Source organism: Taudactylus pleione, unplaced genomic scaffold (assembly GCF_031769625.1).
Source record: "Taudactylus pleione unplaced genomic scaffold, aTauple2 ptg000390l, whole genome shotgun sequence".
In the NCBI taxonomy this organism is placed as follows: Eukaryota; Metazoa; Chordata; class Amphibia; order Anura; family Myobatrachidae; genus Taudactylus; species Taudactylus pleione.
Window position 1 is genome coordinate 2,479,924 of NW_028284791.1, and position 21,902 is coordinate 2,501,825.

At 47.7% G+C, this 21,902-nt stretch overlaps 1 protein-coding gene across 2 annotated transcripts; it reads right to left on the reverse strand.

The window, feature by feature from the left end:
• Positions 1-1,657: 1,657 nt before the first annotated feature.
• Positions 1,658-20,276, reverse strand: RNF169 (ring finger protein 169). 2 transcript variants are annotated; one of them, XM_088445850.1, is made up of 5 exons: positions 20,137-20,276; positions 9,856-9,981; positions 8,540-8,643; positions 7,458-7,560; positions 1,658-6,252 (listed from the first exon to the last, which is right to left on the reverse strand). In XM_088445850.1, the coding sequence occupies exons 1-5, from the start codon at positions 20,158-20,160 to the stop codon at positions 5,119-5,121; spliced, it is 1,491 nt and encodes a 496-aa protein (XP_088301976.1). In that variant the 5' UTR covers positions 20,161-20,276; the 3' UTR covers positions 1,658-5,118. The 2 variants fall into 2 exon arrangements, with proteins under 2 accessions (XP_088301976.1, XP_088301977.1); XM_088445851.1 differs by lacking the exon at positions 9,856-9,981.
• Between the last annotated feature and the right edge of the window lie 1,626 nt (positions 20,277-21,902).

A 21,902-nucleotide genomic window follows, 5' to 3' on the forward strand; every position in this document is an offset into this window, starting at 1 on the left:
GGGAACCAGCTTCTGCTCGTATATATCACAGAGTGTGGCATACCTATTTTCAGTGTTGTCGTCCCTGGGGTTATGATCCTCTGGTATTTTGGCTTTCCTTCAAGCAGGTTTGGACCTTGGTCTCCGCTTAGCCTCACTAAAGGTGCATATTTCGGCTTTCAGTTTGGTTTCAATGAAGGATTGCTCCTTTACTGGACATTCGTACTTTCCTGCAAGGTGTCCTTCGGATTCAGCCTCCCTTTGTCCCTCCTGTGGCTCCTTGGGATTTGCCCGTTGTCCTTAAAGCTCTCCAGAGCCCTCTATTTGAACCGCTGGCCTCAGTGGATCTCAAATGGTTGACAGCTAAGACTGTTTTTCTTCTGGCCAGTGCTTCTGCTAGAAGGGTGTCAGACTTGGGGACGCTCTCCTGTTGCTCCCCATTTCAGATCTTTCACCAGGACAGGGTGGTTCTACGGACTCGCCCTGGGTTCCTTCCTAAGGTGGTCTCTACTTTCCACATTAATGAGGAAATTATTGTTCCGGCCTTTCACTCCTCAGACCTCTCGGCAGGTGAGGCCTCATTGGATATGGTACATGCTCTCAGGATTTATGTGGACCGTACCAGTTCACTTCAGAAACCAGACTCCTGGTTTGTCCTCTACGATTTTCACAAGGGATGGCAGCCAATAAACAGACATTGGCCAGGTGGATTCATATGACGATATCTGAGGCTTACACTCATGAGGGCCTTCCTGTACCGCCTTCTGTTACTGCTCATTCTACTCGGTCTGTGGGTCCGTCGTGGGCAGCTTGCCGTGGCGCTTCGGCTGTTCAGCTTTGTAAGGCGGCCACGTGGTCTTCTGTCCAGACCTTTTTAAGGTTCTATGCATTTGCTTCTCAGGATGCTTACTTCAGGCGCTGGATTCTCCTGTCATATCAGGAGCATCCCCACCCTTGAAGGACTGCTTTGGGACATCCCCAAGGTCTCCCTGTGGAGCCTATGGACCCTGAAGAAAATGAGAGATATGGTAAGAACTTACCTTTGTTATCTCTCTATTTTCAAAGTCCATAGGGTCCACAGGGCACCCACCCTGACACTCCTTGCTTCAGATGGGCTTCGCTCTGTTGACCGGTTGTTCCGTTTCCTTCTATGTGAGAATGTGATTCCTGCGTGTTCCAGACTTCCTTCTCTCTTTTATTCTCCTCCGCCTTTGGCTTATTACCAACTGAGGTGCCTCTGGCTCGGGGTATAGGGAGAGTGGCCTGGTGTATCCTGGGAGAAAAAATTAACTGTGTTGTGCCCGGATGTCCAAGCCATCACCAACACCCCATGGTCTCCCTGTGGACTTCGAAGAAAGAGATAATAAAGGTAAGTTCTTACCATATCTCTAATTTTTACAGATTTTCACACATAATGACCAAATATTACTTAACCATATAATGAAATAAAAGCCTCTGTCGGGTCTTAATTGCGCAGACAGCGATCTCTGTATTCCAAAGTATTTAAAAACATAACTAAAGTCCCTCCTGAAAAAGTTACAGTTTACTACCTTGCTAGCTCGGATATTAAAAAGCGACTGGACAGTTTAAAATGATATATTATTAAAGGGTTATTCCACATCATTCAATGACCTTAGTGGTAAACTTGCTTGACATTCACAAAGAACATATCTGCAGCTGAGAACAAGTCCAGAAGAGTTTATTTACATTGGGTAAATGTACATTCCATGTCCCTCTCCTGTCACCCTCTGTACACGTTAAGGCAATAAAACTCCACATGATAAATATTAATTCCACATTATGGGAACCATCATCAGATTTATTGGCTGCGACCAGGAGGTGGTCGGTAATCGGCTGACATACAGACATACGATCACTGTACAGTGATCTCCCAACCTTCCGTCATCACAAACCCTCCATGAATTGTGGGAGGAATTGCTGGTAAAGCTATAGGAAAATGTATGCATTGATTACCATACAGCAGGCATAGCAATATAGATATTAGGTATACAATGATATGCAATTGGTTTGCAGCATTAGGATAACTCACTTTATGGCATTCTGTTGTATTTGGGTCATTGTCAGACAGACCTGTAAATGGTGATGATGGAGCCACAGGCTGACATCAGCTAACTGGACCTCACATGATCCGGTGGCCGGTGACCAAACACGACACTCGGCGCTCCGGTCAGCCCGTAGGACTGCGAGGTCAGCTGTAGACTTGTGTAATATACCAACTGATATTAAAAGTTTTACATAGTAAATATATATATTTTTTTTGTGTTGAAATACTTTCCAATACTTACAGTTGAAAGGAACATACTAAATTCTAGGGAATTCGACGCGATTGCGCAGAATGGTGAGAGTCAGGATAAAAGGCTGGGAAATACGGCCCTGTGTCTACTGCGACAGGTAATTTATTAATGTGCAAACTGCGCAGGATGTGGAAAAGAAAGAACTTAAAGCTGGGCACGCGCTTTAGCGATTTTGTCCGATTCCGACTGATCGGAAAGACATATCGTCCAGTGTGTACCCCCTATGTTGGGGGGGGGGGGGGGTGCTCGCTCCCGTTTGGTCGTCAGCCGCATCATCAAGTCAGTCCTACATGCAGTCCTTACTGATGATGTGGCCGACGACCCCATGCAGCGGGCTGCGGCAGGGGCTGACATATCGGGCGGTCGGGCACTGGATAGTCTTAATGCCGGCCCATCGGTGTGTGTGTGTGTGTGTGTGTGTGTGTGTGGGGGGGGGGGGGGGGGTCATAACTTGCATCACTGGGTCGTTTTGTGCTTAAGAACGAGTGCTGCATAAATCACTAACCGGAATTAATTACATTCAGAATAAGCACACATTAAGGGGTAACTATGTACCAGTGGCATCATATTGCAGATTGAGCAATATACGGCTGTCATTTGAATTGCGCACCAGTTCTAGAGCATAGATACCTTCTACCCTGTAATAGATCTCAGAGACTGACACCAGGCCTATGGGAGGCCTCCTAAATTGCGGGTCTGAGAGACTGAGGAGTCCAAATGCTGCATCATTAATTTGCCTATAGGCCCCTACGGTACTGAATCTACACACGAATGCCGCGGACCAGCGCACGTTTGTACACAAGTACAAGACATGCTTAGCTCAAAATACTGGGGCAGTATTTGCTCCTGTGTAAAGAAATGTTACCACAATCTGCATTTCACGTGAGGCAAATGGACTAAATTGGACCCAGAGCCTGTAACCGAAGCATCACCGATGGGTAAGGAGTGTCCCAAGCATGGCGCTTCTGGGTGGTGTGCGAAATGAACAGGAGGGCGGCAGCGAGGATGTTGGAGACCAATACAGAATATAGTTTAAAAGTTTGAACTTTTTTTTTTTTTTTTTTTAATTAAAGCAGATAAGGCAAATTATTTATATTATTATTCGTCTAGAAGATGGCAGCAGGTGGTCATCGTCCAAACGCATTTACCAACGTACGGAATAATGCTCTGCTCAATTTAAATTGGAAATATCAATGGCACACAGCAGAAATACTGAGGTATAGGATATACATTCACAGATTAAAGAAGAGGATCAGGTTATACAACCCAAAATACAAGCTGCTTTGTAATACATGTTGGTGATCGTGGATGGGGGGGGGGATTTTTCCCTAAGCTAAGCAGACCGACTGTCCGTAGATCTATTGAATACCACTGCAGAAAGCCCCCGAAAAAGGCAGATACGGGAATGTGACCTATTGCTCAATCATGAGAATCCGATCTCTAACACTCAGGCCCGTATTCAATTAGAGGTGAAAAGTGGGAAAAGTTTCGCCTGTCCGACCTTCCGCCTCCTTCGCCTGTTTCAGAGGCGATAACTTCTCGTGCACCCTCTTCAATTCCTAAACAGGCGAAAGCGGAACAGGCGGAAAGTACTGTCAGAATAGGGCAAATCGGTCTGGACCCCCCCAAAATAGATGCACTAACAGGGAATCAATATAGATGTGTTCTAATAGCCCTAATACGTGTTTGGGGTACTTAAGTAGTTAAAATTGCTTCTTATTGGCGTCCTTGTAAAAGTGGTGAAGAACGGCATAAAGCTGTATTTTTTGGTGAAAATAAGTACTCCAGTCAAATTTGGGGTACTTGAAAATGGGTGCAGGCGTATTTTTATGTCTCTAAAGTGAACTTTTAAAAAACATCAAAAACGCACCTGCAATCCCAAAAACACCTGACCCCATCCTTGCAGACCCCCAAGAAGTATATTTCGCTAGTTTTTATGCTTGTCCCCCCACTTTTTACTATTTTGCCACCAAAACGAAAGTACTTTTTTTTGAGTGTTCTGAGGCTGATTTTTATATTTTTGGGGGGCGATTTGTCCTTTGGGGGCTGCCCCGAGGGTTCTGAATAGTTTCCCCACGTTTGCACCCCAAAAATAACGATTTTGCACTTTTTTCTACCTGCTATTCATTGGAGATACTTTTCCGCCTATTACAATGCATTGAGTTTCCGCTTAGACGAAATCGTCCTGGAATTGAATATGGATACTTTGAAAACAGGCGGAAAGTCCGAATCCGCGGAAACTTATCTCCAAACGGCACTTTTCGCCTCTACATGAATATGGCCCTCAGTCTTGGAACCAGGGCCCTTTGTATATATTGGAGTCTAATATTATGGCAACTTGTAGTTAAGGTTTAGTGGGCGTTTAACAAAAACATGTGGGGCCTGTACTGAAAGCATCGGTATGAAGATCCCAGCAAAGCCATATCCTGAGTCAGATGTAACTGACAGACCAACCTGATGGCTTCATTAGCAGGGGGTATATCCTCTAGGATGTGGGGGAAGAGAAGAAACGCGTTTCGCCTTGTGATATGCACAAACACTGCATAGTAATGTAAAGCCCTTGTGAGGTCAGACAGGAACAAGACGCATCAAATATAATGTAAGCAAATGTGAGGACAATATGCCTTCGTATTGAACGATAAGATACATGACCAGGTAGTCTTGCTTCTGGAAGAGCCATCTTGTTTTGTATGTTATACCAAATAGTACTATTATGCCAACTGTTTTCATAGCCCAAAGTAAAGATAAAATAAAAATATTTCTCTGATCATAAACAATATGGATATTTTTTTTCAGTCTAGAAAAAGGCAAAAATAATGAAACGCTAGTTTGCTCCAGCTGTGTTTTTTGAACGCAAATGGTATTCGTCCCTGCTCCCTTTACAGCGATTTACCATGCGACTTTCCTTGTCGAACATTTGCTGAAGTTTTAAAGCAAGTTTTTTATCTTCCTCCTCCTGGTGCAGCTTCTTTTCCGCCTCCCGCCAAAGCCTCTCAAAGCCGGTGTGGCTGCAGCTGCCCGTCACCGTGACCCGTAGCCGCTTGATGGCGCCGTTCTGCTCTAAGTGCTTCGTTTTGCAGCGTCTCTTTTGCCCTCTGCGCTGGGGGAAGGCCGGGCTGATTTTTTCGGCGGGTTTGAAGGAGGAGCCGTTCTGCAGGCCGACTGGCTGCATCTTCTTTTTGTGTGCCCGCTTCAAAGCCGGCTTAATGGGTTTCGCTGCCAAGCACGTGGACTGAGAGATTGTCTTTTTGCTGGATGTTAGGCGCGACGCCAACCTGGTCTTAGTTCCAGCACGCGCGTTGGCATTCGCATCTAGAAAGTCCTTCATTGCAATGGGCTCAGGGTGCTGACCTTGGCCTTGAAAGCCATCACTGCAGGGGAGGGACTTGCCCCTTGGATCACACTTTATGGGCAAGGCTTCTTCCTTACTGGAGGAGGGTAAAAGTTCAAAATCTCCAACACCACTGATCTCGGTCTGGCGAATAGTCAGCTCCTTGCTGGCGGGGGCTTTATTTTTTACCGGCAGTCCGTCTTCAGCCGGCATCGTCAGAGTGCCTTTGGAAAACGTCCTCTTCATTTGACGGTCCCGGAAGACCTGCTCCCACTTCTTTAAAATCACAGGGCTGGCCTCGTAGGTGGTGGGCTTCTGCAGGTTCCGCCGCAGGTTCCTGGGAGTGGATTTGATGATGACGGGGCTTAGGACTTTGCCATCTGGGAGTCTTTTGGGTGGGGTACAAGGGGAGCAGACAATTGGCTTGAAGTGGTTGAGCTCCTCGGAGATGCTGTCATTGCTCTCGGGACTGATGGATCTCTCGGGCTTATGCAGAGGGGTGAAAGAGTTGAGGGAGGTAATAGGGAGACATTTCTCGGACGTGAGGACGGGGGCAGAGAAAGATCGGCTGTTCTCTGTAGACAGGAGGACGCCAATGAAGCCGGCTGAGCTGCCACTAGAGGGAGCCTGTGAGGAGAAAAAGAAAAGTACCATATTAGATATGGAGGTGTGGTCTGCAATCTAATCTGGGTTATTTAGCAACGTGATATATAGGTGCAAATTAGCACTAAACTATAGCAAGCACCCAGACATTAGCGCTAGAGACACGAGCTGATTGCCGATTGGTTGTTATGGTTTAGTACAACTTTTGCCTAATAAAGGCTGCAGGACACTGTAGTAACAAACATAACCCATTTACCGAAACAAATTGCTGCTTCTAGGTCCTGATCATAGAGGCGTTTTCTTTATTGCGTTACACATCACCCACATAAACTACATAGGTGCTGGGCCAGATTAAAAGGTGGGTGGGTGGGACTGCAGCCCCAGGCCTCCACAAAGAAACAGGCCCGTTGCAATGGCAGCATGATGGAGACAGGTGCTCACACGCTCGGACATAAGTAAAAGGGATTAAAATTGTGTTTCTATTTTCCTCCCCCCCCAAAAAAATAAATTTTTAATTTTTCTACTTTTATGCATTTGGTGAGACATTGGGGCCGATTGTGGAGGGGCGTACACGCCCACATGGTACTGGCCACACCCACATGGCACTAGCCACACCTCCTCCACTTCTCACAACAACCTTTTCATAATTTTCAGCCCATGTCGGCCTTACCCCGGCCCTGCCTAGGTGCTGAGTTCCAACGTATTTGCTGCTCCCACATTCCGTGCAAGGAACTAAATGCATATTTTCATCCCTACGCAAAGTTATACGAATATTTGCCAGCGGATCACCTCTATCTGTACATCCAATTTGATACCAGTCATCAATGTGCACTGGTACCAGCGCTAGCTTTGGTTCAAAACACGCTTGAAGGCAGCCATATTTGCTCTTCCGGCTATCTTTGCATAGCCCGTGCTGAACACTGCCTATAGGAGAACGGCCCATTACGCCCCATCAATCTCGAGAGATGTGTCTCAAAGTGGGGCCGACCCTGCATACGCTTATCTCTGGAGTATGCGCTGAATCAGCCCCATAGTGAAGTTCCCTTTAGATAATGCTCCCAGACTCCTGCCGCCATGAATGTTGCTGTGACCACCAGTCATAACTATGTGGAGGCCTATGAAAGTAGACACTAGCAGCCATTTTGTGATGCACTACGATATGGACCCCGGATTTCCTGCTGTTACATGGACGCGGGGCTGGGCGATGATACACCGGCCGCCGTTCTCACCTTAGCCTTATGAAGCTGTGAGGATATCCGTCGCCCCAGCGGGAAGCTCTCGCTGATCGTCTCTCCGCAGCTCTGACTGCGCTCCAGTTTAGACTGAAAGTTCCTAGAGACAGAGAAGAAAATGGCGCCTTAGAACATGTAGTAACTGCAGTGCTCCAGCCCGGGGGAGAAGATGTGGTAACACCGGGCGGTATCCGGCAACCGGGGACGCAAGGATGTCAACAGAGAAAACTTATTGCTGTTATTGTACCTACTAAGGTGTGTAGGGACCAAAATCAGTCCCTACAGTGCTGCAGAGGTGCTGTCTGTACCGTATTTTTATTAGGGATGTGCAGGCTCGGATTAGTTTGAATGTTCCCGCCAAATTCGGATTTTTTTTCCAGCCAAAAATCGGGTCTCAGAAAGAGGCAAAACGTCATCTTTCCTGGACAAAAGTCCATGAAAGATGATGTTTGTCCATGAAAGATGACATTTTGCCTCTTTCTGAGACCCGATTTTTGGCAGGAAAATCCGAACTAATCCGAGCCTGCACATCCCTAATTTCTATACCTCTCAGTTCTATTTAACCGACCCCGGGGATTACAAGATGATGAAATATGAATTTCAGTATGTGACGGCTCCAATACACTGAGCTGTTCTACATTCTCTTTCCTTTGCCGCCCAGGTGAGTACAATCTCTTCTCATCGGCCTATTTGTTCTCATCCGGCTCAATATCGGCACAGAGGAAGCCCGGTGTGCGCAGTATAAAAACTTCCCCAATAATACAGCTTAGCTCACATCACTGTCATTCTAACAGGTCCCTGGAATGTTGGTTTAACACTCCTAGCGCAAAGGCAAACTGGATAAATCCTGTACTAATAAACGTTGTAAAGATATGGAAAGGAATAAATGCCTTCGTCCTAGTATTACACAGTGGCATCCGATAATAAACATCAATAAATGTAAGACTAAAAACAGTATGTGACTTTATTATCCCAAATACATAGGAGTGCCAATAGCGTGATGAATATCGTCTATATATCCGTGTTATAGCGGTGGTCAGTAGTGTCATGGTGTTGTTCCCTTGGTAACGCCACTTTACCATGAGAAGCAGCTTGTGTTGTTCTTGGAGACAAAAGCCGATCTGTGAACGGTCCTCCTGGGGGACGGTTCCTCATTCTCCGAGTCCGAGAGGGGCTGCGGGTGCTGGGGAGAAGCAGGAGTGGAGTTAGAGAGCGTATACAGTGTATACAAGAGACCGGCATGTCCTACTTAAAGCATTAATATAAGACCCTAATACAGTACACCTACTTTATTACTGACCTGGACATATCACTGCTAGAAGGACATAGGAGAATTTCCTTTTTGCTTCTTACCCAAATACAATCTATCTGTTCACAGAGGGCACGCCCGAAAGAGTGATGAAAAGGGGTCGCGTCTTAAAGACATGCCCCTTTTCACATGGCCACACCCCCTTCCACGTGCGCTAGAGTGCCCTTTCTACGGTCCGGCACCCTGCCCAGCGCCGGATCTAGAGTGAACACGAAGTCTCTGCTGGGGTGCGTGACACGGCTAGACCGCAAAGTCCGAGTGGACACATCTGTATATACAGGATGGAAGGATTAAAACGGGGGGTTGCAAGAACTAGATTTAAATAAAAAAATAAAAATAAATCCTGTGCTGTGCTGAACAGACTGTAATGCATACGTATGAGGTTGTGTTACCTCTTTGCAGCAAGAAATGGTGATACGGCGGTATACAATCCGGAAGCCGGCTTCCCGACTGTCATATCCCGGCGAGGGTGAAATGCCGGGCATCTAGATGTAGACGCCTGACATTTCCCCGACGCCGGGAGAACGGCGCCCGGCATCCCGATCGAAGGGATGCTGGTCGCCGCGAGCGGACAGCCGGGGGGGGGGACACTTTGGGTTAGGCATCCTCCCGGGAGCGGGGGTTTGGCACCCCCCCGGGAGCGAGGGTTAGGCACCCCCCCGGGAGCTTAGGTTTATGCAGCGGGGAAGGGGGGGTTAGGGTTCGGCACCCCTAAGGAGGGTCAGGTTAGTCAATACTTACCTATCGACGATTGGGGTTTCCGGCGCTGTCGGGCTTCCGCTGCCGTGAACTCTGCTTTGGTCGGCCAGGCGCTGCAGGGAATCGAACCTGCGGCCGGCGGTATTTCATACCGATTCCGATACGGCAGCAGGTGAACCCCGAGATCTCCACCCTTTACTTCCTCGAGGAGGTGCTTTACCTATTTTACAAACGGCTGCGATGTTCACACTTGTGTAAGAGCTCTGGAGACCTTGCTCAGCATCCGAACCACGCGCAGATGCCGGGAAACGATCCGCACGCTGGAATTCTAGCTACTGAAATGTCCGTTAAATAAAATAAAGTCTGCCAAGGCGACACGTGACCTACCATGACATGGCCCAGCTTTATGGCGATTTTGTCGTCCGCGTCTCTGCTCCCCCCCGCCACGTCCTCCGCCGGCCGCCTCTGACTCATCTGATCAGGAGCTCTCTCCAGTATCGGATGACCATTTCCCTATAAGCACCAGTGACACACAGAGACCGACAATTCAGCTAGCAGCAACTACCAGGCGCAGGGAGAGTAATGTGTATTATAATGAAAGGTTAATGCAAAAGATATTATCTGCACAGGTTTCAAATAATACAAGTAAACCGTCTCTCGCGCAAAGAGCTAACAATCTAAATGCTAGAAACAAGCTTTCTGTTTATGAAGCATTTCCCTCATGTCACCAGAATCCTATACAATCCTGTACACAGCACTTAGTCCTTTATGGGAGCCTATACATACAAAATATTGTATGGGTGAGTTTTTCTGCGACGCTCCCGTGCATCACTACAGGAGGAACGCTTTTACTGACGTGAATTTTTTTCTGGTATATATTTTCTACGCCGTATTTGGACACCAGAACAGTTCATGTACTTGATTGGTGTAAATAGCCTGTGTGTCACACAGAGAATCACCCATGCGTTACCCAACTCCTATACAGCACTTGTCTGATGCCAGCTCTCTCCTACAGGATCATGTACCCAGTGCCCATCTCAGCTCCCGATAGGAATCTATACACAGCTGTCATCACTGTCCTGTTATGTGTACACCAGCCTCCTATAGGGTCCTATACACAGCGCCTGTCAGATGGCATCAGTGTGTAATGTGATCCCAGACATACCAACACCCTCCTCTAGCAGTGTTGGCTAACCTTGACACTCCAGCTGTTGTGGAACTATATATCCCAGCATGCCCTGCCACAGTTTTAGCATGCTCTAATAGCAAAACTGTAACAGTGCATGCTGGGTTATGTAGTTCCATAACAGCTGGAGTGTCAAGGTTAGCCAACACTGTCCTATAGGGTCCTATACAAAGCGCCTGTCAGATGGCATCAGTGTGTAATGTGATCCCAGACACACCAACAGTCTCCTATAGGGTCCTATACACAGCGCCTGTCAGATGGCATCAGTGTGTAATGTGATCCCAGACACACCAACACCCTCCTATAGGGTCCTATACACAGCGCCTGTCAGATGGCATCAGTGTGTAATGTGATCCCAGACACACCAACAGCCTCCTATAGGGTCCTATACACAGCGCCTGTCAGATGGCATCAGTGTGTAATGTGATCCCAGACACACCAACAGCCTGCTATAGGGTCCTATACACAGCGCCTGTCAGATGGCATCAGTGTGTAATGTGATCCCAGACATACCAACAGCCTCCTATAGGGTCCTATACACAGCGCCTGTCAGATGGCATCAGTGTGTAATGTGATCCCAGACATACCAACAGCCTCCTATAGGGTCCTATACACAGCGCCTGTCAGATGGCATCAGTGTGTAATGTGATCCCAGAAACACCAACAGGCTCCTATAGGGTCCTATACACAGCGCCTGTCAGATGGCATCAGTGTGTAATGTGATCCCAGACACACCAACAGCCTCCTATAGGGTCCTATACACAGCGCCTGTCAGATGGCATCAGTGTGTAATGTGATCCCAGACATACCAACAGCCTCCTATAGGGTTCTATACACAGCGCCTGTCAGATGGCATCAGTGTGTAATGTGATCCCAGAAACACCAACAGGCTCCTATAGGGTCCTATACACAGCGCCTGTCAGATGGCATCAGTGTGTAATGTGATCCCAGACATACCAACAGCCTCCTATAGGGTCCTATACACAGCGCCTGTCAGATGGCATCAGTGTGTAATGTGATCCCAGAAACACCAACAGGCTCCTATAGGGTCCTATACACAGCGCCTGTCAGATGGCATCAGTGTGTAATGTGATCCCAGACATACCAACAGCCTCCTATAGGGTCCTATACACAGCGCCTGTCAGATGGCATCAGTGTGTAATGTGATCCCAGAAACACCAACAGGCTCCTATAGGGTCCTATACACAGCGCCTGTCAGATGGCATCAGTGTGTAATGTGATCCCAGACACACCAACAGTCTACTATAGGGTCCTATACACAGCGCCTGTCAGATGACATCAGTGTGTAATGTGATCCCAGACACACCAACAGCCTCCTATAGGGTCCTATACACAGCACCTGTCAGATGGCATCAGTGTGTAATGTGCTCCCAGACACACCAACAGCCTCCTATAGGGTCCTATACACAGCGCCTGTCAGATGGCATCAGTGTATAATGTGATCCCAGACACACCAACAGCCTCCTATAGGGTCCTATACACAGCGCCTGTCAGATGGCATCAGTGTGTAATGTGATCCCAGACATACCAACAGCCTCCTATAGGGTCCTATACACAGCGCCTGTCAGATGGCATCAGTGTGTAATGTGATCCCAGACACACCAACAGTCTCCTATAGGGTCCTATACACAGCGCCTGTCAGATGGCATCAGTGTGTAATGTGCTCCCAGACACACCAACAGCCTCCTCTAGGGTCCTATACACAGCGCCTGTCAGATGGCATCAGTGTGTAATGTGATCCCAGACACACCAACAGCCTCCTATAGGGTCCTATACACAGCGCCTGTCAGATGGCATCAGTGTGTAATGTGATCCCAGACACACCAACAGCCTCCTATAGGGTCCTATACACAGCGCCTGTCAGATGGCATCAGTGTGTAATGTGATCCCAAACATACCAACAGCCTCCTATAGGGTCCTATACACAGCGCCTGTCAGATGGCATCAGTGTGTAATGTGATCCCAGACACACCAACACCCTCCTCTAGCAGTGTTGGCTAACCTTGACACTCCAGCTGTTGTGGAACTATATATCCCAGCATGCCCTGCCACAGTTTTAGCATGCCCTAATAGCAAAACTGTAACAGTGCATGCTGGGTTATGTAGTTCCATAACAGCTGGAGTGTCAAGGTTAGCCAACACTGTCCTATAGGGTCCTATACAAAGCGCCTGTCAGATGGCATCAGTGTGTAATGTGATCCCAGACACACCAACAGCCTCCTATAGGGTCCTATACAAAGCGCCTGTCAGATGGCATCAGTGTGTAAAGTGATCCCAGAAACACCAACAGGCTCCTATAGGGTCCTATACACAGCGCCTGTCAGATGGCATCAGTGTGTAATGTGATCCCAGACATACCAACAGCCTCCTATAGGGTCCTATACACAGCACCTGTCAGATGGCATCAGTGTGTAATGTGATCCCAAACATACCAACAGCCTCCTATAGGGTCCTATACACAGCGCCTGTCAGATGGCATCAGTGTGTAATGTGATCCCAGACATACCAACAGTCTCCTATAAGGTCCTATACACATCACCTGTCAGATGGCATCAGTGTGTAATGTGATCCCAGACATACCAACAGCCTCCTATAGGGTCCTATACACAGTGCCTGTCAGATGACATCAGTGTGTAATGTGATCCCAGACACACCAACAGCCTCCTATAGGGTCCTATACACAGCGCCTGTCAGATGGCATCAGTGTGTAATGTGATCCCAGACATACCAACAGCCTCCTATAGGGTCCTATACACAGCACCTGTCAGATGGCATCAGTGTGTAATGTGCTCCCAGACACACCAACAGCCTCCTCTAGGGTCCTATACACAGCGCCTGTCAGATGGCATCAGTGTGTAATGTGATCCCAGACACACCAACACCCTCCTATAGGGTCCTATACACAGCGCCTGTCAGATGGCATCAGTGTGTAATGTGATCCCAGACATACCAACAGCCTCCTATAGGGTCCTATACACAGCGCCTGTCAGATGGCATCAGTGTGTAATGTGATCCCAGAAACACCAACAGGCTCCTATAGGGTCCTATACACAGCGCCTGTCAGATGGCATCAGTGTGTAATGTGATCCCAGACATACCAACAGCCTCCTATAGGGTCCTATACACAGCGCCTGTCAGATGGCATCAGTGTGTAATGTGATCCCAGAAACACCAACAGGCTCCTATAGGGTCCTATACACAGCGCCTGTCAGATGGCATCAGTGTGTAATGTGATCCCAGACATACCAACAGCCTCCTATAGGGTCCTATACACAGCGCCTGTCAGATGGCATCAGTGTGTAATGTGATCCCAGACATACCAACAGCCTCCTATAGGGTTCTATACACAGCGCCTGTCAGATGGCATCAGTGTGTAATGTGATCCCAGAAAGACCAACAGGCTCCTATAGGGTCCTATACACAGCGCCTGTCAGATGGCATCAGTGTGTAATGTGATCCCAGACATACCAACAGCCTCCTATAGGGTCCTATACACAGCGCCTGTCAGATGGCATCAGTGTGTAATGTGATCCCAGAAACACCAACAGGCTCCTATAGGGTCCTATACACAGCGCCTGTCAGATGGCATCAGTGTGTAATGTGATCCCAGACACACCAACAGTCTCCTATAGGGTCCTATACACAGTGCCTGTCAGATGACATCAGTGTGTAATGTGATCCCAGACACACCAACAGCCTCCTATAGGGTCCTATACACAGCACCTGTCAGATGGCATCAGTGTGTAATGTGCTCCCAGACACACCAACAGCCTCCTATAGGGTCCTATACACAGCGCCTGTCAGATGGCATCAGTGTATAATGTGATCCCAGACACACCAACAGCCTCCTATAGGGTCCTATACACAGCACCTGTCAGATGGCATCAGTGTGTAATGTGCTCCCAGAGATACCAACAGCCTCCTATAGGGTCCTATACACAGCGCCTGTCAGATGGCATCAGTGTGTAATGTGATCCCAGACACACCAACACCCTCCTCTAGCAGTGTTGGCTAACCTTGACACTCCAGCTGTTGTGGAACTATATATCCCAGCATGCCCTGCCACAGTTTTAGCATGCCCTAATAGCAAAACTGTAACAGTGCATGCTGGGTTATGTAGTTCCATAACAGCTGGAGTGTCAAGGTTAGCCAACACTGTCCTATAGGGTCCTATACAAAGCGCCTGTCAGATGGCATCAGTGTGTAATGTGATCCCAGAAACACCAACAGGCTCCTATAGGGTCCTATACACAGCGCCTGTCAGATGGCATCAGTGTGTAATGTGATCCCAGACATACCAACAGCCTCCTATAGGGTCCTATACACAGCGCCTGTCAGATGGCATCAGTGTGTAATGTGATCCCAGAAACACCAACAGGCTCCTATAGGGTCCTATACACAGCGCCTGTCAGATGGCATCAGTGTGTAATGTGATCCCAGACATACCAACAGCCTCCTATAGGGTCCTATACACAGCGCCTGTCAGATGGCATCAGTGTGTAATGTGATCCCAGACATACCAACAGCCTCCTATAGGGTTCTATACACAGCGCCTGTCAGATGGCATCAGTGTGTAATGTGATCCCAGAAACACCAACAGGCTCCTATAGGGTCCTATACACAGCGCCTGTCAGATGGCATCAGTGTGTAATGTGATCCCAGACATACCAACAGCCTCCTATAGGGTCCTATACACAGCGCCTGTCAGATGGCATCAGTGTGTAATGTGATCCCAGAAACACCAACAGGCTCCTATAGGGTCCTATACACAGCGCCTGTCAGATGGCATCAGTGTGTAATGTGATCCCAGACATACCAACAGCCTCCTATAGGGTCCTATACACAGCGCCTGTCAGATGGCATCAGTGTGTAATGTGATCCCAGAAACACCAACAGGCTCCTATAGGGTCCTATACACAGCGCCTGTCAGATGGCATCAGTGTGTAATGTGATCCCAGACACACCAACAGTCTCCTATAGGGTCCTATACACAGTGCCTGTCAGATGGCATCAGTGTGTAATGTGATCCCAGAAACACCAACAGCCTCCTATAGGGTCCTATACACATCACCTGTCAGATGGCATCAGTGTGTAATGTGATCCCAGACATACCAACAGCCTCCTATAGGGTCCTATACACATCACCTGTCAGATGGCATCAGTGTGTAATGTGATCCCAGACATACCAACAGTCTCCTATAGGGTCCTATACACATCACCTGTCAGATGGCATCAGTGTGTAATGTGATCCCAGACATACCAACAGTCTCCTATAAGGTCCTATACACATCACCTGTCAGATGGCATCAGTGTGTAATGTGATCCCAGACATACCAACAGCCTCCTATAGGGTCCTATACACAGCGCCTGTCAGATGGCATCAGTGTGTAATGTGATCCCAGACATACCAACAGCCTCCTATAGGGTTCTATACACAGCGCCTGTCAGATGGCATCAGTGTGTAATGTGATCCCAGAAACACCAACAGGCTCCTATAGGGTCCTATACACAGCGCCTGTCAGATGGCATCAGTGTGTAATGTGATCCCAGACATACCAACAGCCTCCTATAGGGTCCTATACACAGCGCCTGTCAGATGGCATCAGTGTGTAATGTGATCCCAGAAACACCAACAGGCTCCTATAGGGTCCTATACACAGCGCCTGTCAGATGGCATCAGTGTGTAATGTGATCCCAGACATACCAACAGCCTCCTATAGGGTCCTATACACAGCGCCTGTCAGATGGCATCAGTGTGTAATGTGATCCCAGAAACACCAACAGGCTCCTATAGGGTCCTATACACAGCGCCTGTCAGATGGCATCAGTGTGTAATGTGATCCCAGAAACACCAACAGGCTCCTATAGGGTCCTATACACAGCGCCTGTCAGATGGCATCAGTGTGTAATGTGATCCCAGACACACCAACAGTCTCCTATAGGGTCCTATACACAGTGCCTGTCAGATGGCATCAGTGTGTAATGTGATCCCAGAAACACCAACAGCCTCCTATAGGGTCCTATACACATCACCTGTCAGATGGCATCAGTGTGTAATGTGATCCCAGACATACCAACAGCCTCCTATAGGGTCCTATACACATCACCTGTCAGATGGCATCAGTGTGTAATGTGATCCCAGACATACCAACAGTCTCCTATAGGGTCCTATACACATCACCTGTCAGATGGCATCAGTGTGTAATGTGATCCCAGACATACCAACAGTCTCCTATAAGGTCCTATACACATCACCTGTCAGATGGCATCAGTGTGTAATGTGATCCCAGACATACCAACAGCCTCCTATAGGGTCCTATACACATCACCTGTCAGATGGCATCAGTGTGTAATGTGATCCCAGACACACCCACAGCCACCAGTGTCCTATAGGGAGAACATGTCACACGTTATCAGTAATATGATCCCAGACATCACCACCTGCCACCAGTCCCGTTATCAGTCCCCTATGGTAACATCTGGATATTGCACAATATGAGTTTCATGGCTGTAAGGGGCTGTTCTGCAACGTGCTGCGTTCCGCCTTTGCCCAGTGTGCCCGTAATTGTATATTGGCATTTTACAGAATTCACAGTGGATGCATAGAGCTCGGAGGGAGATGACCAGCCCGTTCTGCTGTGGTTGGCGCTGTATGCGAAGAGATCTGCAAAATGTTACTGCCATCCGCGGACAAAAACACAAGCACTGTGTGATAGATTTAAAAACAATATTAATTTCTAATCAGCACCAATTAGTTGTCTCCAACAGATGTATGATGGGAGTTGTAACTATACAGTGTCTATGGGATATATGGGCTAGTATATAGTACTAATTATTTTTTATTTACATGGTTCCAAAAGGGAATTAGCGTTCCCGCTGGGCTGTTTTAGCGGGGCACTGGGCCCTGCCCTATTTCTAACAGGTAAAAAGCACCCTGCCCTCCGTCGCGGCTACCCACTGAAATAGCTTGCCTGTGCCGTCCCCACCCGCGGGTTGCAGTGTCCTGCGGGAGGGGAAAACTGTGGTGTAACAGTCACCGGCGGTGAATGGATGCCGGGCGCTAGCAGAGAAAAGCTCAGAGGGCCAGACCAAATGATTCTGGGGGCCTTATATGGCCCCCAGGCCTGAGGTTCCCCATCCCTGATCTATAGTTAGCAATCACCGATGGTTGATGATTTTGCCATCGAAGGCAGAGAGTCAATGGTTCTCTGCCATCGATGGACGAGTGGGAGCCAATGGTTATTTAATTTTTCTTGATGGGACAGAGCTGAGCCCCGCTCCCTGGCTGCCACTATGTTTCCCCCGCTCGTTATTCAATGGTATGTGGCCCGCTGTGCCCCCAATATCGATGAACTTGAGGGGTGCAAGCCATCGATGATTCACCGTAGATTGGCGATTACCTTAGATGGCACAAAAACAATGGACCCATCGCTGGCCATCCCTAACCCTGGCAGATCTTGTGTGTAATAGGGTGTAGAATGGAGTGTCCGGTGACATTCCTGAGTACGCTGGTGGGTCACTTGTGTCATAGGGTGTAGAATTGGGCGTCAGATGATGTTACAGTGTAGACTGGGGTGTCACAGGGTGTAGAATGGGGTGTGATGTTACAGGGTGTAGTGGGGTGTCACTGGGCAAACTGGCGGGTTACATGAGTAATAATAAGGTCAGGTCACTTGTGTAATAGGGTGTACAATGGGGTGTGATGGGGTGTTACAGGGTGTAATGTCAGGTCACTTGTGTAATAGGCTGTACAATGGGGTGTTACAGGGTGTAATGTCAGGTCACTTGTGTAATAGGCTGTACAATGGGGTGTTACAGGGTGTAATGGCAGGTCACTTGTGTAATAGGCTGTACAATGGGGTGTTACAGGGTGTAATGGCAGGTCACTTGTGTAATAGGGTGTACAATGGGGTGTGATGGGGTGTTACAGGGTGTAATGTCAGGTCACTTGTGTAATAGGGTGTACAATGGGGTGTGCTGTGATGTTACAGGGTGTAATGTCAGGTCACTTGTGTAATAGGGTGTACAATGGGGTGTGATGGGGTGTTACAGGGTGTAATGTCAGGTCACTTGTGTAATAGGGTGTACAATGGGGTGTGCTGTGATGTTACAGGGTGTAATGTCAGGTCACTTGTGTAATAGGGTGTACAATGGGGTGTTACAGGGTGTAATGTCAGGTCACTTGTGTAATAGGGTGTACAATGGGGTGTTACAGGGTGTAATGTCAGGTCACTTGTGTAATAGGGTGTACAATGGGGTGTTACAGGGTGTAATGTCAGGTCACTTGTGTAATGGGGTGTACAATGGGGTGTTACAGGGTGTAATGGCAGGTCACTTGTGTAATAGGGTGTACAATGGGGTGTTACAGGGTGTAATGTCAGGTCACTTGTGTAATAGGGTGTACAATGGGGTGTTACAGGGTGTAATGTCAGGTCACTTGTGTAATAGGGTGTACAATGGGGTGTTACAGGGTGTAATGGCAGGTCACTTGTGTAATGGGGTGTACAATGGGGTGTTACAGGGTGTAATGGCAGGTCACTTGTGTAATGGGGTGTACAATGGGGTGTTACAGGGTGTAATGTCAGGTCACTTGTGTAATAGGGTGTACAATGGGGTGTTACAGGGTGTAATGTCAGGTCACTTGTGTAATAGGGTGTACAATGGGGTGTTACAGGGTGTAATGGCAGGTCACTTGTGTAATGGGGTGTACAATGGGGTGTTACAGGGTGTAATGGCAGGTCACTTGTGTAATAGGGTGTACAATGGGGTGTTACAGGGTGTAATGGCAGGTCACTTGTGTAATAGGGTGTACAATGGGGTGTTACAGGGTGTAATGTCAGGTCACTTGTGTAATGGGGTGTACAATGGGGTGTTACAGGGTGTAATGGCAGGTCACTTGTGTAATAGGGTGTACAATGGGGTGTTACAGGGTGCACTGTCAGGTCACTTGTGTAATAGGGTGTACAATGGGGTGTTACAGGGTGTAATGTCAGGTCACTTGTGTAATGGGGTGTACAATGGGGTGTTACAGGGTGCACTGTCAGGTCACTTGTGTAATAGGGTGTACAATGGGGTGTTACAGGGTGTAATGGCAGGTCACTTGTGTAATAGGGTGTACAATGGGGTGTTACAGGGTGCACTGTCAGGTCACTTGTGTAATAGGGTGTACAATGGGGTGTTACAGGGTGTAATGTCAGGTCACTTGTGTAATGGGGTGTACAATGGGGTGTTACAGGGTGTAATGGCAGGTCACTTGTGTAATAGGGTGTGTGATGGGGTGTGTTGTGATGTTACAGGGTGTAATGGGGTGTTACAGTGTACACTGGCGGGTCACGTGTGTAATGGGGCGTAGACTGGGGTGTGCTGTGATGTTGTGACGTCACAGGGTGTAATGGCGGATCACGTGTGTAATGAGGCGTAGAATGGGGTGTGAGAACATGGCGCTGGGTGTGACCCGGTACCTGAGCGGCCGCTCTCCGGGACATGCCGAGTGGGAATCACATCCCTGGTCAGGAACCCACCGCCGGATATCCGCCCGGTCAGATGTGACGTCACTGGACCTGTTCTGATGTTGAGGTGATCTCACGTGACGTCGCGAGAGGTAACAGCAAGGGCGTCACGTTAGGGGCGTGTCCTAGGACAACGCCCTCTGGCGCGTGTCAGTGAGTGACGAAGGGAAGGGCGGGGCTCCGGTCAGCGGTCACGTGATGCTCGGTCAGTGATGTAGCTGGGGGGGATTATATATGGAGACGTATATTCCCCCTCTATGCTCTCCTGGATGGTAGGGAATGACGTTGGACACTGTCTGATGATGTCAGGGTACAGAAATTGAAGAGGATCTATCTACTTCCGATTATATATAGGGGCAGTATGAGTATATGGTAGTATAGAGCTATATGGGAGCAGTATGAGTATATGGTGGTATAGAGCTATATGGGGACAGTATGAGTATATGGTATTATAGAGCTATATGGGGCAGTATGAGTATATGGGACAGTATGAGTATATGGTGGTATAGAGCTATATGGGGACAGTATGAGTATATGGTGGTATAGAGCTATATGGGGGTAATATGAGTATATGGTATTATAGAGCTATATGGGGCAGTATGAGTATATGGGGCAGTATGAGTATATGGTGGTATAGAGCTATATGGGGACAGTATGAGTATATGGTGGTATAGAGCTATATGGGGGTAATATGAGTATATGTTGATATTATAGAGTTATATGGGGCAGTATGAGTATATGGTGGTATAGAGTTATATGGGGCAGTATGAGTATATGGTGGTATAGAGTTATATGGGGCAGTATGAGTATATGGTATTATAGAGCTATATGGGGCAGTATGAGTATATGGGACAGTATGAGTATATGGTGGTATAGAGCTATATGGGGACAGTATGAGTATATGGTGGTATAGAGCTATATGGGGGTAATATGAGTATATGTTGATATTATAGAGTTATATGGGGCAGTATGAGTATATGGTGGTATAGAGTTATATGGGGCAGTATGAGTATATGGTGGTATAGAGTTATATGGGGCAGTATGAGTATATGGTAGTATAGAGTTATATGGGGACAGTATGAGTATATGGTAGTATAGAGCTATATGGGGGCAGTATGAGCATATGGTGGTATAGAGCTATATGGGGGCAGTATGAGCATATGGTGGTATAGAGCTATATGGGGACAGTATGAGTATATGGTAGTATAGAGCTATATGGGGGCAGTATGAGCATATGGTAGTATAGAGCTATATGGGGGTAGTATGAGTATATGGTGGTATAGAGCTATATGGGGACAGTATGAGTATATGGTGGTATAGAGCTATATGGGGGCAGTATGAGCATATGGTAGTATAGAGCTATATGGGGACAGTATGAGTATATGGTAGTATAGAGCTATATGGGGACAGTATGAGCATATGGTGGTATAGAGCTATATGGGGGCAGTATGAGTATATGGTGGTATAGAGCTATATGGAGTAGTATGAGTATATGGTGGTATAGAGCTATATGGGGACAGTATGAGTATATGGTGGTATAGAGCTATATGGGGCAGTATGAGCATATGGTAGTATAGAGCTATATGGGGACAGTATGAGCATATGGTGGTATAGAGCTATATGGGGGCAGTATGAGTATATGGTGGTATAGAGCTATATGGAGTAGTATGAGTATATGGTGATATAGAGCTATATGGGGACAGTATGAGTATATGGTG

What these genes read in the sequence shown, in the direction of transcription:
- RNF169 (XM_088445850.1), bottom strand. Translation starts at nt 20,160, where the DNA reads ATGTCCCGGAGAGCGGCCGCTCAG. An exon ending in CCCGGAGAGCGGCCGCTCAG is followed by an intron (nt 9,982 to 20,136) that starts GTACCGGGTCAC and finishes TGGTGCTTATAG; the next exon opens with GGAAATGGTCATCCGATACT. An exon ending in TAAAGCTGGGCCATGTCATG is followed by an intron (nt 8,644 to 9,855) that starts GTAGGTCACGTG and finishes GCTTCTCCCCAG; the next exon opens with CACCCGCAGCCCCTCTCGGA.